This window comes from Nesoenas mayeri (genome assembly GCF_963082525.1).
Source record: "Nesoenas mayeri genome assembly, chromosome: 15".
Lineage (NCBI taxonomy): Eukaryota > Metazoa > Chordata > Aves > Columbiformes > Columbidae > Nesoenas > Nesoenas mayeri.
This window is the reverse complement of record NC_137559.1, coordinates 15,943,547-15,957,128: the sequence shown is the minus strand read 5'-3', so window position 1 is coordinate 15,957,128 and position 13,582 is coordinate 15,943,547. Positions and strand designations below refer to the sequence as shown.

At 53.1% G+C, this 13,582-nt stretch overlaps 1 protein-coding gene across 1 annotated transcript in view; it reads left to right on the top strand.

Moving 5' to 3' along the window:
* The window catches only part of LOC308046266 (E3 ubiquitin-protein ligase RBBP6-like), a gene marked incomplete at both ends in the record, with an annotated part of 33,230 nt that extends 31,322 nt beyond the window's left edge, over window positions 1-1,908 (top strand). Inside the window, 3 exons of the mRNA XM_080353995.1 lie at window positions 566-676; window positions 1,320-1,528; window positions 1,878-1,908. Of these exons, the coding sequence (XP_080210121.1) occupies window positions 566-676; window positions 1,320-1,528; window positions 1,878-1,908 (351 nt within the window). The remainder of the gene's footprint in view (window positions 1-565; window positions 677-1,319; window positions 1,529-1,877) is intronic.
* Between the last annotated feature and the right edge of the window lie 11,674 nt (window positions 1,909-13,582).

Here is a 13,582-nt window from a genome sequence, read left to right as displayed (position 1 = left end):
AAACAAACAGAAAAGCAGCCCCCAAAATCCCCAAACCCCAGCTTCCCCAAATCAGGATTTGGTTGCACTGCACTGAAATCCTTTCTAATTGAGTTGTTGCTGTGCTTAAGGCTGTGGTAGTTAGTAAAGCCCTGAAACTTTAATTATTCAAGTGGTATGTATGATGAAAAAACATTATGTGGTTGCAGGGGGACCAGTATATGTATTTCTAAAGTTAATTGTTACTTCTGTTTTCAATTCTCTAGTGCTTTGCTCCTCAACATGTATCAGCATGTTAATACAGCGGCTGTTAGTGCTGGGGTTCAGGAGATCTGGACTCTCTGGTTTAATTCTTACCTCTTTCATGGGCTTGTGCAGTAATTTGTGCTCTCAGCTCCTCTGTGCTTTCAGTTAAAAGTCCAAAAACCCCAGGTAACTAAAGGCAGCTAAAAAGTGGTGACTTAAGTGGGTGTTGTTGAGGTGTTTTGAGATGCTGGTGTCGGCATGCTGGTGTCTGCAGCCTGCGCTTGTGAGGGACCATGTTCCTTTCTCTCTGACTTGTTTCTCTTTGCCCTTTTCCTGGCAGAGCACAACGGAGGATGGAGCTGAAGAAGCACAAGAAGGCGCTGTTGACTGTGACCCCCTGAGAAGAGCGCAGATCCAGCAGCCTGACAGTGAAGGAGCAAGATGGCTCGGGGTAAGTAGAGCTGGGGTGGTGGCCAGGTCCCCAGCTGATTCAAGTGTCCTCACTTCATTGCAATCAGTGCAGCTGTGGCAGTTTGAGCCAGAGGGTCAGCAGGTGGGTAGAACTTCCATGTTATGTTGTGAAAATATCATAGAACCCGTGTTGAAAGTAATATAAAGTTTTGTTCAATTTGAGGGAGTTGGGCTTTATTACCAATTCCTTTAAATACTGAGGAGCTTGAAATCTTGCTTAGTAACTTCTTGTAGAGGTACCAGTAAGTGAAGGAACTTAGATCTTTCATGCTGCAAGAAGTCTAATAAACCTTTCTTAAACTTCTTGATGCTAAGAAAGCATCCGGGGTTTTTGAATGGTTGGCCCTGTTAGGAGAGAAGGGTCCGTTTAAAAGCCAACCATGAGATTACAGCTTAAGCACTGGAAACACTTGCCTGTTTAAATAAGAAACGTCTTCGTTGTCCTCCAGTATTTGATACAGCATTTGGTATTCGGAGAGCCAAAACTGACAAAATTGTTTAGTAACTAGAGATGGACTATTCCTGTAAAAAGGTGGAATGGAATCTGTGTTTCATTGTGCAGGCTGTTTCGGGGCTCTGGCTTCTGTCTGAGTTTTGTGCTTTGTCTTTGTTTCCGCTTGTAGGCTGAAGGGGACCGGTTACCTGCAGAACACACTGTCAGCCCGGACGAGACGTGCAAAAGCAGGGCCCTGAAAGCTGGAACTTTGGAAAAGCTGGTGGAGACGCTTCCGATGGCATATGCAGATAAAAATTTTACATACATCAGCATCTTCCTCTCAACGTACAGGGCCTTTGCTTCCACCAGCACAGTCCTGGAGCTGCTCCTGGACAGGTAAGAGCCGGGACAGAATGGAAACTGAGCCATCATTTGTTATACACGACAGGGGGACGTTGACAGGAATTTCTTCTCTTGTTGAAGTTGAAGAGATCAGCTGGGATCGGGCAGAGCTGAGGTGTCTGCGCTCATGTTCCTGTAGAGCTGGGCAAGCTCCGCTGCAAAGATCCATGGGGATGGGCTGGAGCTGTTGCAGAAATGCTCGCTTTCCTGGGCAATCTCTCCCTTTGGTTTTTCTTCTCCTGACTCTGCTTTGCCTTGATCTTCAGTTTCATCTTCCCTTTTCCAGGCAGAGACAATGTCAATATATTCTGGTGCTGCTTCGTCTCCCTGGGTCCTTCTGTAGGAATGAGTTTCAGGAGAAGTCTGGTCGTTGACAGAAATTAAGAGGTTCGTTAAACATCTCAGAGCAGAAATCTCAGCTGAGTCTGGCCAGCAGTTGCTTTGGCACTCTAGCGTGCTATAACTGCAAATAGTTCATTGCCAGCTGCAGCAATGCACAGCTGTGGGGAAAAGCAACTCACGGGGCTCTCTTCCTCAGCCGTGAGATGACGATGCAAGCCGCCACTACAGCAAACAGCGGCACAGCCAGGACTGCTGCAGTCACGGGGATATAGTGCTCGCGCAGACCCTCCAGACCGGCAGCCTCAGCCTTATCCCCAGCGCCCGCCCCTGCGGGAGAGGAGACAATGCCACTCGTTGCTGTGCTCTGCGCTGCCGATCATCTCATACCGTGCCTCACATGTCCAAGAGAGGGTTTGTTCAGTGGTTAGTGCCTCTGGCTCTGCTGCCTTAGCACCAGAAGACAGAAGGATCTCTTCAACTTCTCGTGGAGAAGAGCCCGTGTGCCAGCGAGCAGCTGCACCAGCGCTACCCCTGTCTGTTCCTCTGGGCTGCACACCGGGTTTGTGTGCTGGGGAACCGCGGTGCAGCCAAGGAGAGCACTGCAGGGACGGAGCAGAGGCAAAGTTCCTAAATTCCTGGCAACGGGCTGTGGTGCTAGGTGAGCAAGCTGGGAAACCAGGGTGATGCTGGGACAAAGGGGTCCCTCCCCGAGTGCAGGTCTGACAGCTTCTCTCACAGACCCAGCCCTGCTCCCAGCCAAGGACTCACTGTTTGTACCAAAATACTTGTTATTTATTCTACAAAGTCATCATCTGATGAACAGTATCCCTGCTGGTACTGGTAACAGGGACACCAGAAGGGCTGAGGCTCCAGTGAGTCCAGGGAAATCCAGGTGTCCGGAGAAGAGGCCGCATGAGGGAGAGAGCAGCTGGGAATGGGCAGAGCTGAGGTGTCTGCCCTCATGTTCCTGTAGAGCTGGGCGAGCTCCGCTGCAAAGATCCATGGGGATGGGCTGGAGCTGTTGCAGAAATGCTCGCTTTCCTGGGCAATCTCTCCCTTTGGTTTTTCTTCTCCTGACTCTGCTTGGCCTTGATCTTCAGTTTCATCTTCCCTTTTCCAGGCAGAGGCCATGTTGATGTGTTCTGGTGCTGCTTCGTTTCCCTGGGTCCTTCTGTAGGAATGAGTTTCAGGAGAAGTCTGGTCATTGACAGGAATTAAGACGTTCGTTAAACATCTCAGAGCAGAAATCTCAGCAGAGTCTGGCCAGCAGCTGCCTTGGCACTCCAGAGTGGTATAACTGCAAATAGTTCATTGCCAGCTGCAGCAATGCACAGCTGTGGGGAAAAGCAACTCACGTGGCTCTCTTCCTCAGCCGTGAGATGACGATGTAAGCCGCCACTACAGCAAACTGCAGCACAGCCAGGACGGCTGCAGTCACGGGGATATAGTGCTCGCGCAGACCCTCCAGATCAGCAGCCTCAGCCTTATCCCCAGCGCCGGCCCCTGCGGGAGAGGAGACAATGCCACTCGTTGCTGTGCTCTGCGCTGCCGATCATCTCACACCGTGCTTCACATGCCCAAGAGAGGCTTTGTTCAGCGTTGGTGCCTCTGGCTCTGCTGCCTTAGCACCAGAGGACAAGAAGGATCTCTTCAACTTCTCGTGGAGAAGAGCCCGTGTGCCAGCGAGCAGCTGCACCAGCGCTACCCCTGTCTGTTCCTCTGGGCTGCACACCAGGTTTGTGTGCTGGGGACCCGTGGTGCAGCCAAGGAGAGCACTGCAGGGACGGAGCAGAGGCAAAGTTCCTAAATTCCTGGCAACGGGCTGTAGTGCTAGGTGAGCAAGCTGGGAAACCAGGGTGATGCTGGGACAAAGGGGTCCCTCCCCGAGTGCAGGTCTGACAGCTTCTCTCACAGACCCAGCCCTGCTCCCAGCCAAGGACTCACTGTTTGTACCAAAATACTTGTTATTTATTCTACAAAGTCATCATCTGATGAACAGTATCCCTGCTGGTACTGGTAACAGGGACACCAGAAGGGCTGAGGCTCCAGTGAGTCCAGGGAAATCCAGGTGTCCGGAGAAGAGGCCGCATGAGGGAGAGAGCAGCTGGGATCGGGCAGAGCTGAGGTGTCTGCCCTCATGTTCCTGTAGAGCTGGGCGAGCTCCGCTGCAAAGATCCATGGGGATGGGCTGGAGCTGTTGCAGAAATGCTCGCTTTCCTGGGCAATCTCTCCCTTTGGTTTTTCTTCTCCTGACTCTGCTTTGCCTTGATCTTCAGTTTCATCTTCCCTTTTCCAGGCAGAGGCCGTGTTGATGTGTTCTGGTGCTGCTTCGTTTCCCTGGGTCCTTCTGTAGGAATGAGTTTCAGGAGAAGTCTGGTCATTGACAGAAATTAAGAGGTTCGTTAAACATCTCAGAGCAGAAATCTCAGCAGAGTCTGGCCAGCAGCTGCCTTGGCACTCCAGCGTGCTATAACTGCAAATAGTTCATTGCCAGCTGCAGCAATGCACAGCTGTGGGGAAAAGCAACTCACGGGGCTCTCTTCCTCAGCCGTGAGATGACGATGCAAGCCGCCACTACAGCAAACAGCGGCACAGCCAGGACTGCTGCAGTCACGGGGATATAGTGCTCGCGCAGACCCTCCAGACCGGCAGCCTCAGCCTTTTCCCCAGCGCCCGCCCCTGCGGGAGAGGAGACAATGCCACACGTTGCTGTGCTCTGCGCTGCCGATCATCTCACACCGTGCCTCACATGTCCAAGAGAGGCTTTGTTCAGTGATTAGTGCCTCTGGCTCTGCTGCCTTAGCACCAGAGGACAAGAAGGATCTCTTCAACTTCTCGTGGAGAAGAGCCCGTGTGCCAGCGAGCAGCTGCACCAGCGCTACCCCTGTCTGTTCCTCTGGGCTGCACACCGGGTTTGTGTGCTGGGGAACCGCGGTGCAGCCAAGGAGAGCACTGCAGGGACGGAGCAGAGGCAAAGTTCCTAAATTCCTGGCAACGGGCTGTGGTGCTAGGTGAGCAAGCTGGGAAACCAGGGTGATGCTGGGACAAAGGGGTCCCTCCCCGAGTGCAGGTCTGACAGCTTCTCTCACAGACCCAGCCCTGCTCCCAGCCAAGGACTCACTGTTTGTACCAAAATACTTGTTATTTATTCTACAAAGTCATCATCTGATGAACAGTATCCCTGCTGGTACTGGTAACAGGGACACCAGAAGGGCTGAGGCTCCAATGAGTCCAGGGAAATCCAGGTGTCCGGAGAAGAGGCCGCATGAGGGAGAGAGCAGCTGGGAATGGGCAGAGCTGAGGTGTCTGCCCTCATGTTCCCGTAGAGCTGGGCGAGCTCCGCTGCAAAGATCCATGGGGATGGGCTGGAGCTGTTGCAGAAATGCTCGCTTTCCTGGGCAATCTCTCCCTTTGGTTTTTCTTCTCCTGACTCTGCTTTGCCTTGATCTTCAGTTTCATCTTCCCTTTTCCAGGCAGAGACAGTGTCAATATGTTCTGGTGCTTCTTCGTCTCCCTGGGTCCTTCTGTAGGAATGAGTTTCAGGAGAAGTCTGGTCATTGATAGGAATTAAGAGGTTCGTTAAACATCTCAGAGCAGAAATCTCAGCAGAGTCTGGCCAGCAGCTGCCTTGGCACTCCAGAGTGGTATAACTGTAAATAGTTCATTGCCAGCTGCAGCAATGCACAGCTGTGGGGAAAAGCAACTCACGGGGCTCTCTTCCTCAGCCGTGAGATGACGATGCAAGCCGCCACTACAGCAAACAGCGGCACAGCCAGGACTGCTGCAGTCACGGGGATATAGTGCTCGCGCAGACCCTCCAGACCGGCAGCCTCAGCCTTATCCCCAGCGCCCGCCCCTGCGGGAGAGGAGACAATGCCACTCGTTGCTGTGCTCTGCGCTGCCAATCATCTCACACCGTGCTTCACATGCCCAAGAGAGGCTTTGTTCAGCGTTGGTGCCTCTGGCTCTGCTGCCTTAGCACCAGAGGACAAGAAGGATCTCTTCAACTTCTCGTGGAGAAGAGCCCGTGTGCCAGCGAGCAGCTGCACCAGCGCTACCCCTGTCTGTTCCTCTGGGCTGCACACCGGGTTTGTGTGCTGGGGACCCACGGTGCAGCCAAGGAGAGCACTGCAGGGACGGAGCAGAAACGCTGCTTCTTTCCCCAGTGGGCATCTCCCGAGCACTCCCTGCCAGGTCGGCCCCTTTGACGACAGATGGGATGCAGCCTGTGGGCTGTTGCCCGGCTCCTGCAGAGCCACTGGCTTGCCCCCGCAGCCCTGATAACCACGCTAGGGGAAGGCTGGGCCGGGACAGTGCACTGGCTGCAGCCCTCAGATGGGCATGGCTGTAGCCCTCACTTGTCCTTGTTCCCCAAGAGGCAAAGTTCCTAAATTCTGGGCCATGGGCCGTGGTGCTAGGTGACCAAGCTCTACCCTCGTCCAGAGACATCTCAGATCGTCTCTCCAGCACGCTGCTGGCAACAACCTCCACACACTAGAGCTGACCCTTGTCCTCAGAGAGCCGCTCCTGCCTTCTTTGACAACCCTTCTCTGCACCAACACTCCCAGGTTTGGCTGCATCTAAGATGTGCAAGAGCTGGGGTAGAGCCCACAGGCACACAGTCATTGCGACTGGTGACACCAGGTGACCACAGAACAGCAATTACCTGGCGTGCCAGTTGCTGCCATTGTCTCCCTTTCTTCATCTGAGACTGGCACTGAGTGACTGCTTCCCCTCGGAAAGGTCTTCTGCTCAGTCTCATAGTCCATCTCTTTAGAAAGAAAGCAGGACGGTTTCATGAGAAGTAACATCCTCATCAGGAACACTGTACTTCAGGAGGCAGTACTCTCCAAACACAGTAATAAAGCTTAGAAAAAAAGCTTGGGCTTTTGGGGGTGCTGGGACCTGGCAGCTTCCAAATGACTGTTTCCAGGCCATGAGCAACACCCCTCATGGAGCAGATGGACAAAGATGGGGCCCCTCAGGGCCTTCTGGCCAGGAGACCCCTCACACACACTCAAGGAAGCCCACACTGAACTGGAAGCACGGGGCACCAGAGGAAAAAATGATCATTCACGGTTCTTGTAGAGAAGAGCCTGCTGGCTATTGCAAGGCGCAATTATTGCAACAAAATCTTAACAAATAACAAACCAAATATTAACAAATGCAAAAGGCCAGTAACCAAGGAAGACTGAACACTTACCCCTGGGATTCCACGCAGGCTCAGGAACATGATTCCATTCAATGGCTTCATCACCATGAACTGCAAGAACCAAACAGGGAATCAAACACACGTAAGGAGTTTCCAGGGCATGTTGTCATCTACTTCTTCGTCACCTGTGCTGACTGTAAGGGGGTGAGGTAACTACACAGGAGACATACAAAGGTGTAGGTTCCTACAGCTAAAAGGAGACACGGGTAACCTTTTTGCTGAGACCTAGCAGCCTCTCTGGTACAGAAATATTCATTACTTATCTGTGCAACAGCCCCAAGGCACAAAAAGGTCTTACAAGTCCTTAAGGGGATATTTGGTAAAATTATACATGAATAACCTCTTAAAACAGAAGTGTTATTCCCTCAAGCAGAAAGGCATTGGCAACTTACCTCTGGGACGCCCCCAAGGCTCATAACCAGGCTCCAGCTGAGCAGCTCGATAAGCGCCGCCAGCGCCATAGCCTGGAATCAAGCACAGATCAGAGAAGTTTCCACACTCCCAGAGGAAGGGCTAAACTGGAGGCAAAAGCGACTGTCCGTGCTTCTGCTGGACAAGACCCTGGGAAAGGCTGCACCAGTGCTACCCCTGCATGTTCCTGCAGGCTGGGGACCTGCGGCTCATGCGAGGGGAGCAGGGCTGCAGGACAAGAGCACGAACATCCCTGTTCTCCCGAGCGCACATTTCCTGAGCACGCCCCTCCAGACTGGGGGCTGAAAGCCGAGGTGCATCCGGGGAGCGGCAGAGCCACAGCCCTGGGCACGGCTGCAAGGAGCCCGGGGACAAACGCTGCCAGGGGCTGCCACCCGGCTCCTGTGGCACCGCTCCCTCACCAGCCCAGCCCAGTGTCCATGCTGGGGACAGGCTGCCCTGGGACAGGGCACTGTGGCACGGGGCTGGGCGGCAGGGGGAACCCCATGGGGACGCAGATTTCTCACCCTGCATCGGCACTCCCAGCCCCCTGCTTGCCCTGAAAATGCCCCTGAAGCAACCGCAGTCCCTCTACATGGCCCCACGTGGTGCCTGCCCCCCTGCCCGTACTGTGGTGCTTCTCGCTTTGCCCTGCCTGGCTTAGGCCAGCTGCTCAAGTGGCCCCAGCCCTGGCCCCCCTGCTGCCCTGCTGAGCTGCTCGGGGCCGAATGCTGGTCCTTACTGCCCACCTGCTCTTTGTGCGTGTCTTGGAGCCGCCTGAGTGTCCCAGGCTTGAAGGGACACCAGAAGCAGGAGGAGGAGGACCTTGGCCCCCCACGATCCCTGCATGATGCTGCTGCTTCCACTGCTGCTTCCGCTGCTGCTTCCGCTGCTGCTGCCGCCGCTGCTGCTGCCGCCGCTGCTGCCGCCGCTGCTGCTGCCGCTGCTGCCGCTGCCGCTGCTGCTGCTAAGATGCTGCCTGCAGCAGTGTGGGACAGCACGTCACAGCACATCACAGCACATCACATCCCCGTGGGGCTGTGACCTCACAACCCCGTCAGGCCACACCCTCCGCCAGGCTCTCCAACCTACACCCATTGCCAGGGAATTACCGAATCTAAACAGGATTGCACATCCCTGTTCTACACGAGAGTGGAAGGAAAAGAAGTGGAGAAGCGTGGAACTATTCTGGGAGGCAGCACTGCCTTGGAAGTGCACAGACACTCAGATCTTGCTTCCCAGAAATCTATTTCCAACAGCTCCGTATGAAGATTGAATAAAAAAGCCAATTTCAAGTGCCCTTATTTGCTACCATTTTTGTCTAAACATGACCGTGGTAAAAATTTCCTACTCAGGCCTGAACATAACAGCATTCCAGGTGTTTCCACCCCAAAAAACTTGGAAAAAAGTATTCATAAGAAACTCCATGTGCAGAGTAAACTAAATTCACAGGAGATTGAAAAATCATCAGCAATCCTTCAATAGCACTCTGAAAACAGAGGAGAGTGTAACAACATTAAGACAGGCATCAACGACAGCTTTCACTGCAAGGTTATACAAAAATAGCTATTTGATTAAAAAAAGTCCAAAATTTTTCTTCCACGCAAGCTTGCTAATGGTTCTGGACCTTGGTAACGAAGCATACTTAACACATTCCAACTCAAGGAAAAATCCCATTTCATCAAGCCCTAAATTTTCTGTATTTCATTATTTCACTTCACGAGCACAGACTATGCGAAGGTAGAGCCAGAGTCTGCCTTAAATTCCTGCACATCTGATATTTGCTTTGGTGATACGAGTTCCCTGGACCCCACCGAGGAAATGTGAGATGAGCACATTGAACGACTATTACAGACCTGGGCTTTTTGATTCTGGGAAGTAAATATTTGAGTGGCTGAACTGGAAAGCTTTGCCTTGTGCAGAAAACACCTCAAGTCCACCCAGAATGCCTTGACACGAAAAGGAGCATGTTACAGGAACTGAAACCCAGCACTAACCCTGGTTTGTTCTTGTTTTAACCACCAGAAGTACAGGATGCTCAGTCTCTAAAATCAATATTTACAATGTGATAGTCACCTCCACTGAAAAGCAAGAAGCATTATTACTATTTACGACTTCTGTACTGCTGAATAGCCCAGTAACAATACCCATAAACAGCGACTCTTTGAACAAAATACTCTCCACTAGCAGGAAGCCCTAAAATGCTGCTTTAAATTACAGTATTTTCAAATAGAACTCTTCTGGGGCAAATCCCAGAGCCAAACAACTAAGGCCTTCCACTACTGATTCCAGTCCTGCTGCAATGCACAATGAGAAGTATTTCATACCTTCCGGCTTTCTGACAGCTGAGCAACACCCACCACTGCTACAGTTTTTTTAAATTATGTCTGTCTCAAAATTATCAAGCTAAGGGAAAATGATCAAGGGGCGGGTAAGTAGTGAGAGGCACAGGAGGGGCGACACGGCCCCAGGGGCCCGGGACTCACTGCAGCTCTGACTCTGCGCTGCCAGGCAAATGTTCCTGTTGGGGCACTGCTCCACCTGCTGGTCTGTCCTTTCCTTTGCTCCCTCCCTTTTCTGTAGCTCCAGTCGCTTGCCCGTCCTGCACCTGAGAGAACACACGGGTGTCCGGCACCTGCGGGAACGGCGGCTGGAGCAGCCCCAGCCCGGCTCTGCTGCCGGGACAGGCCGCGCTGTGGCCGTGGGACCGGGCAGGGCCGTGCTGGGCCGGGACAGCTGCAGGGGGTGGGCTGGGGCGGCTCCGGAGCTCTGGGCTCGGGTGCCGCTGCCTGTGACCTCCACGGCTGGGCCCGGCCCCTCCTCACCCGGGAGCGGCTGCAGCACAAACTGCGTGTCCAGCAGAAAATGGCGCCGGCAGCCCCGTGCCCGGGACTGGAGCTGCCAGCACGGCCCGGGGCGCCCCTCTGCTGTCTGACCCTGCGGGGACACCGGCCCGGCCCCTCATGGCCCTGCCCGGGGCTGCCCCGCTCCCAGAGCCCCGGGGAGCCGGGACGAGCAGGAGCCGAGCGGGACAGAGCGGGAGGGAGCGGCGGGGCAGGGTGAGGGGTGGCGGGAGAGGGACAGAGGGACGAGGAGAACCCCGGAGTGTCAGGGCTTGGAGGGACCGGGAAAGCCCATCCAGTGCAATCCCCCATGGAGCAGGAACACCCAGATGAGGTTACACAGGAAGGTGTCCAGGCGGGTTGGAATGTCTGCACAGAAGGAGACTCCACAACCCCCTGGGCAGCCTGGGCCAGGCTCTGCCACCCTCACCCCAACAAGTTTCTTCTCCTCCTTCAGTGGAACCTCCCGTGTTCCAGTTTGCACCCATTGCCCCTTGTCCTGTCCCTGGTTGTCACCAGCAGAGCCTGGCTCCATCCTCCTGACACTGCCCCTTTCCATATTGATCCCCAGGAACGAGTCCCCCCTCAGTGTCCTCTTGTCCAGCTCCAGAGCCCCAGCTCCCTCAGCCTTTCCTCACACGGGAGATGCTCCACTCCCTTAACAACAGGGGGAGCTGGGCCTGGGGTGGAGGAAGGAAAATCCCGGTGAGGAGCCGGCACAGGACGGAGCGGGAAGAGCTGGAGGGGACGGGGCCCGGGGGTTGTGCTGGGTGACCCTGGCTGGACACCGGACCCACCCACGTGCTCCGGGACGGGTCCTGGCCCTGACCCCAGGGTTTGTACAGCCCTGTTCAGCCTCCTGCCCCAGGTCCCCCAACCACAACCCACCCCAGCACTGCCCATGTCCTGAGAACCTCATGTCCGTCTGTCCAGCCCTCCAGGGATGGTGACTCCAGCACGGCCCTGGGCAGCCTGTTCCCATGCCCCACAGCCCTTGGGGGAAGAAATTGTTCCTAAGATCCAGCCTAACATGAAAATCAGGTTAAAATCATACTCCTTTCTGTGAACTATAACACGTGCACACACTTAGAAAGCAGCAAAAGTGTGTGAGAGCAATCATCTCCTGAGAGGTTTGTCCGTCCTCGTGCTACAAAGCTGTTGGGCTCCAGTATTAACCCTGACCCAGCCTTCACTTTAAGGCGTGTTGAGATGTTTTTATCATGAGAAATCAAGGCAGAAACTTTTGGTCTGGCTCTTGCAGAAAGGGAAGTGGGAGCCCACATGCCATCTGGTGGTCTCGGAGACTTGGGCACCCATCAGGACCTCTTAGGAAAATATTTGAGGCCAAGCTCCTGACATATTGATGGTCCCACAAGAAGTTGTTGGCAGAGTTAGGGATATCATTTCTAAGCTTGATTCAGAATGTAAATCAGTAAGGTAATTTTTCTCCCAGTTTTTGAGCAAAACAAGTGCGGGAATTTCATGAGTTACGGCTCATCTGTAACATCAGCAGCACTTCCCCTGTTGCGCCTGTGTCCGACTTGAATTTACTTTCTATTTAAAAGCTGGTCGGTGTTCTCTCTTTGTCAGAGCGCTGAACACGAGTCAGCTCAAAGCTCTCAGCATCCACGTGCTGCCGGGTTAGCGGGACCCGACCTCCTCGCGGCCCTCACCCAGGGAGAGATCGGCTGCGTCCTCAGCCTCTGCTACATCTGGGAGGAGGTGAGGGGGTGCGGGGGCCCTGGGGAGGCTGCTGGGGGCAGGAGCAGTGGGAAGGCACACGGACAGTCCCAGGACCAATATAATACCGGTTTCTGGCAGTGTAGGGTGGAACGGTTTTCCTTGGTTTGTAGGGGATCGCGTACAGGGGTTCTCTTGAACACGTTGCTCAGCTTTCTCAGCTCTGCTTTGCGTTTGCCGAGTGATTTTTATCAGAATGTTTTCACGACTGCTTTTGCAGACCATCCGATAGCCTGTTTGGAGTGGGTTTGCTTAGGAGAAAGGCAGGAAGGTTTTGAAGAACAAATGGTGTTAAATAAACTCCTGTTTTATTTCCCTGGTTCTTCATGTGTGCTGAAGCAAGTTCCAGTGGCTCTGCTGATTGCTTTTTTTGAGCTGGTATATCGTAAATAAATTTAGCAGCAGGGATCTCTGTTGCGTGAGCTAAGAGATATTGTTTGGGTGGTAACAGCTGTAGCTTCCACCTGTCCTGGTCACCTGGGGAGTGACACCTGAGAGGATCTGGGCTGTGCTGGTTGGAGGTGCTGGAGTTACACAGCCCGACAGCAACGGGAGGGTTTATTTCGAGCAAGGTGGGATGTGGAGGCCGGGAGAACAATTTGGTGCTTAGAGAAGACGGGGCAAAGGCAGCGGCTGCCCACATGGGACCGTGATGGTTGGACGATCCAGGTACCTTTCAGCCAGCAGCAGGGACTTCAGCCCTGAGAAAGCAGGTGGTGATTTGGGGCTTGAGACTTCTGCATCACCAATGGTCAGATGGTAACTTGGGAACCCACTTGCAGGATGCCTTTGCATGTGTGTTCTTTAAGTTGTCAGGGCCAGACTTTGGAGATGCTGGATCATCCTCCAGATTCCAGAAACACCTTTTTTCCCACCAGAAACAGGCCTTTCTGAACAGCAGCTTTGTTGTCAAAGAAGGAGGTGGTCATGCTAAATGGTAGCTCACGGGGTCTAGGTGCTGCAACATCACATGGAGGCTAAGGCTGTCAGCTAACATCACCTGACAGCTCTCTCTGTGCTGCTACGACAGGAGAAGCGCTGTTGTACCCTCAGTATTCAATGTGGAATTCCTGGTGCGCAAATAGGTTGTGTTTATCTGAGAGAAATGGATTCAGGTTGTGTTGCTGTGTGCTGTCTCCCTGGGTAGTTTCAGTACAACCAGAAACAAGAGGCAGCTTAAATTCGGGGTCGGCTTTTTGCCAGGAGCAAAAATGCCGTGATGGAGATAATGGGGAAAAGGTGGAAACTCTCAGACCGCGGTGAAGTCTCAGAGAGGGAAAGAGATTAACGCAGACACTGATGAGTGGGAAAGGTCGACATATTCATTATAGAAACATTAAAGGTTACATAGAGAGTAAATGTTACATAAAGATCAAATATTTAAATACGTTAACTCCAGACACAAATTAGTGGTAGAGAGTTTATCTATTTATTAGAGAAACATTAAATATTATACAAAGCTCAAACATGATATAAAGATCAAACATTAAAATATACTAA